Below are 4,164 nucleotides of genomic sequence, written 5' to 3'. Positions count from 1 at the left end.
CTTCGCAACGCGAGCCAGGGCTGGGCGGCTCGGCGGCCGCCGGAGCAGACCGCGGCCTCCCGGGCACTCACCGCGTCGTCATTACGATCACCAGGACGTTTTGCTCCCACACCATGCGCCAGAAGTCACCGTAGGTGTTCTCCAGAGGCCCTGCGGTGAGAGCCCAGAGCTGAGGAGGGGGCCTGCCGGGTTCGCGGAGACCCCTCGGCCCCCACCGCGGGGGCCGCCCCCCTCCCAGGGCACCCCGGCGCAGACCCCCAACCCACGGGGCTCCGCAAAGCCCTGCCTGGAGCTGCCCGGGGCTCAGCAACCACCGCCCGGCCGTGCTGCACGCCGGGCGCCCCCGGCCCGGGGGGCTCGCACCGCAGATCCCGCCTTGGCACCCTCCGCCCGCCCGGCCCGCGGGCTCGGCGCGCCCGGAGCCGCACCTTGCGTCCCGATGTAAGCGTTCCTCTGCTTGTAGCCGTCCATGAAGCTGGCGTTGATGTAGTCGGTCAGCTGGGGGCAAGGGGGGGGGGAAAGACACGCACGGCGCGAGTGCTGCGGCGCGGCGCTACCGCGGCGGCGAGCCGCAAGCCTCCTCCGCGGCACCGGGGAGGAAGGCGGCGGTGCGGGGGGCGCACGGAGGCCCCAGGCGCTGGCTCACCTCCGGGCGGCTGTACGGCCTCGCCAGCTTCACCCGCGTTTGGTCCAGGCAGGGCACGTCCCCGTACCGGTTCTTCTCCTGGTTGTAGGGTGCCCTGGGCGGCGGGGGCGTTTTTCACGAGAGGAAGGAGAAGGCAGCATCCCTCGCCCCGCGCGAGCCTGCAGCGCCCGTAGCCGGGGCTCTGCTGCCATCACCTGGCCAAAGGCTCCGAGATCGGAGCCCCGTGACCAACCGCGACACGCGCGTCCGAACGCCGCGCGGCGGCCGGAGCCGCYGGGGCCACCGCCGTCCCGGGCGCGGGCGCTGCCCCCCGCCCCGCTCCCGTCCCCCTCCGCTTACAAAGAGCAGAGGAAGGTGCCGGCGGGACTCCTGCGCCGGATGTCTTCATACTCCTCGTAGATGCCCCGCTTCTGCTTCTGGGTGACGTGGTCTAGCAGCTCCTGGAGGGTGACGGATTTGGGCCCTGGGACGTGGACGGAGCCGTTGTCTTTGGGGGGCGCCAGCGGCACCAGGATGAGCTCATCGAGGGGGTCGGGGTGGCCGTTCTGCTGGGGCAGGAACCGGCAGTTCCAGCTCAGGGGGTCCAGCTTGAGGGACCCGCCGAGGTACTCGGGGAGACACTCCCGGGGCAGGTGCTCCTTCAGCTCCGACATCTTCACCATCTGCACCTGGAGGAGGAAGCAGAGGGGCCGGGGTGAACGAACGCCGAGCCCGGCCCGCCCGGGGGAAAGCAAGGGCGGGCAGGGCGCGAGGGGCCGGGATGCCAGCGGTCTGGCTGGGAAGCAGAGCGGTCCCAGCGGGGCGGCTGGAGAGCCCCGGGGCTTCCTCCTGCCGGCGCTGAGGCTCTCCCCCGCCTCCACGTCCCCGCTGGGCTCAGGGGCCCGACAGGCATTCGCCACCCGGACGAAGGGGGCCACGCAGCGCTTGGCCCCCCAACGCCGCCGCGCGCCCCGGCCYGGCCCCGCTCACCCGTTCCCGCAGCTTCTCCTTGAGCAGGAGGCTGATGATGGAGTAGGGCACGCGGAACCACACGGGCGCTCCCACGATGAACACCTTCTTGAGCCGAGCCGGGAAGGCGCCCTGCGGGCCACAACGCCGACCCGTTCAGATCCGCAAAGCTCCTGCTACGGGCTGGCCCCCCTCCGGCTGCCTGCTCGCTCCCGGAGGGGAAGCGRTCCCGGGAAAAGGGCCCGGCACCCAAGGACACCCCGGAGCCGCGTATCCGGCCACTGCAAAGAGCTCAGGGGCTGGCTGCCGGCCCGGAGGGGTGCCAGGGCTGGAGGTGTCAGCAGGCACATCCGAAGCATCTCCACGCCTTCCACAAGGCAGGAAGCCCAGGAGCCCCGACAGGTTTGTTTTTACTTTCCGACACGGAAACAGAGGATTTCTCTGGAATAGGTGTGCGAGGGCTGGGCTCCGCGCGTGAAAGACGGAGCCTAGGAGCGGGCGCTGCGCCAAGAACACGCCCTGGCTTACGTACCCTGCTACTTCTTTTCTGGAGAAGGGAGGAGGCACAACACGCCAGGGCAATTAAAAAATAACCCGCAAGCGTTTTCACGGGAGCATCGCCAGCGAGGAGCCCGGCACGCTCAGAGCTGCCGCCGCGCGCGCCCGGGCCGGGCGGCGCGGACGTCCCCGCCGAGTCAGCGCCGCGCTCGGCCCGAAACGCTCCGCTGGGGAGGCCCGAGAGACCCTCCGGGGCTGAGGCCCGGCCACCGCGGGGCTCGCCGGCCGGGACCGCGTCCCCCCGGCGCCTCTCCCTGCTGCCGGCCCCGGCTCTCACCTTCAGCAGGTTGAGGATCTTCTTGCTGAGGTCCAGCTCGAAGTTGGTGTACTGCGAGCCCGCCATGTCGTAGATGAACACCAGCCCGTTCCTCTGCGTTTCGAAACTGGGCAGCGGAAACGGAGAGGAGGAAACGTCAAAGCCAGCTGCGGCCCTTTCCTCAGCCCATCGATCCCCCCAGGAGCCCCCTGCTCCGCTTCCAGGAGGGCTCGCGTTCCCAGCACGCGCTCCTTCGCTCCTCTAGCCGCTCCGGCTGCTCTGCAAGCCCTTCCCGCAAACCGTCTTTGAGCCTGGCCTCTGCCCCAGCCTCTCGGCCGCGAYGCCCGCGGCAGCCAGGCTGGCGAACGCGCGGGAAGCCCCGGCGCAGGGAACGGGGCTCTGGGCAGCGCCCACGGAGCCGAGAAGAGCGGCGTCAGGACGGAGCCGGGGCTGCAGAGCCCGCGGAGGGGGCAGAACCCGCTGCGCGCCCCGCGCCGGGCTCGCACGCTGCTTCCGAGGAGCAGGAGGGCTGCGCGGATTCCCTGCGGCCGCAGCTCCAGAAAAACGCGGTCACAAAGACAGATTTGGTTGCAACTTTGCGTTGGCTTGGAGGTCTCCAGCCCGGGACCTTCCAGGGCAAGCCGGAGAGCCCCGGCAGGGCTCGCGCCGCCCACCGCCCCGGCTTCGGCGGGCGCCACGCTGGGCACAAGCCTCGCCGCGCCGCGGGGGAAACGTTTTCAGGACGTCACTTATTTTTATAATGCAATTTAGGCTTTTAAACGCTCTGTTGCCTGTAATCCTTTTACAACCCAGGCGCGCCCCCGCTAACTGCGAGCRTAAACCCAGCTCGCCCACAGCTGCGAGGAGGCGCTCGGGGCAGACCCGGGTGCTACAAAAGCGGCGGGGAGGCTGGGGGCAGGGATGAGAGTGGAGGACAGCAGCCAAAAAGAAAAATCCGAATTATCCCAGCGCGCTGCCGGCTGAGCCCTGTTTAAATCCGGGAGCTTTGCCGTGCGAGGCACCCGCCAGCTTTGGCTCACGCAGCCCCGGTCCTGCGAGCGGATCCTGGCGYCGGGTCAGGTCCGTTTGCAGGACGGAGGTTCCAGCGGTTTGGGTTTCACTCGGCGAATAAACGCACGGGAGAAGAGAGACGGCACACCTTTTCCCCGCGAAGCCTTCCAAAGGGAACCAGTGGAAACCTCAACGAGCAGCAGCCTCTCCGCAGAGCCCGGCTCGCGTGAGCCGCTCGGAGCAGACGGAAGCCTCCCGCGGTCGGGGACGCGGACTCCTTCGGCCCGGAGCGGCCGCGCGAGCCTCAACCCCTCTTTACCCTGCCCCAGACCACGGGCAGCCTCCTCGTCCCTCCTCCGCTCCCGAGCCCCCCGGGCTTCTGGAAGCGCTCCGGGGCCGCGGCAGGTCCCCGTGCCTTGCAGCCCGTCTTCTGCACGGGCCCGAAGTCCACCTCGGGAAGGCCTTGGGGACCTCCTCGGAGGCACCGCTGCTCCCAAGCGCTGGCAACCAGCTTGCGCTGGTGCCCAGGGCAGAGAGGCGGCACCGGCACCTCCGGGCGCTGGCGCCCAGGGCAGGGGCACAGCCACCGCGGCGCCGGCCCGGCCGCAGCCTCACCTTTCCACGGCTCTGTCCAGCAGGTAGAAGAGCGCCTGGAGCACCACGTGCTGCACGCTCTTGCTGGGGTGGTGCAGCTTGGCAGTGAAGAGGGCGATGGAGGCTCCCGAAGGGTCCCGCACGCTCTGGG

General features: G+C 70.1%; 1 protein-coding gene across 1 annotated transcript in view; it reads right to left on the bottom strand.

Moving 5' to 3' along the window:
• Positions 1–60: 60 nt before the first annotated feature.
• SNUPN (snurportin 1) overlaps positions 61–4,164 on the bottom strand; it is a gene marked incomplete at its 5' end in the record, with an annotated part of 20,121 nt that continues 16,017 nt past the window's right edge. The window contains 7 exons of the mRNA XM_085304014.1: positions 61–150; positions 429–498; positions 647–740; positions 986–1,314; positions 1,616–1,726; positions 2,430–2,535; positions 4,035–4,159. Of these exons, the coding sequence (XP_085160140.1) occupies positions 68–150; positions 429–498; positions 647–740; positions 986–1,314; positions 1,616–1,726; positions 2,430–2,535; positions 4,035–4,159 (918 nt within the window). The remainder of the gene's footprint in view (positions 151–428; positions 499–646; positions 741–985; positions 1,315–1,615; positions 1,727–2,429; positions 2,536–4,034; positions 4,160–4,164) is intronic.

The sequence above is a fragment of the Rhea americana genome, unplaced genomic scaffold, assembly GCF_003343005.1.
Source record: "Rhea americana isolate MKP2758 unplaced genomic scaffold, rheAme1 scaffold_201, whole genome shotgun sequence".
In the NCBI taxonomy this organism is placed as follows: Eukaryota; Metazoa; Chordata; class Aves; order Rheiformes; family Rheidae; genus Rhea; species Rhea americana.
This window is presented reverse-complemented; position numbering and strand designations above follow the sequence as displayed.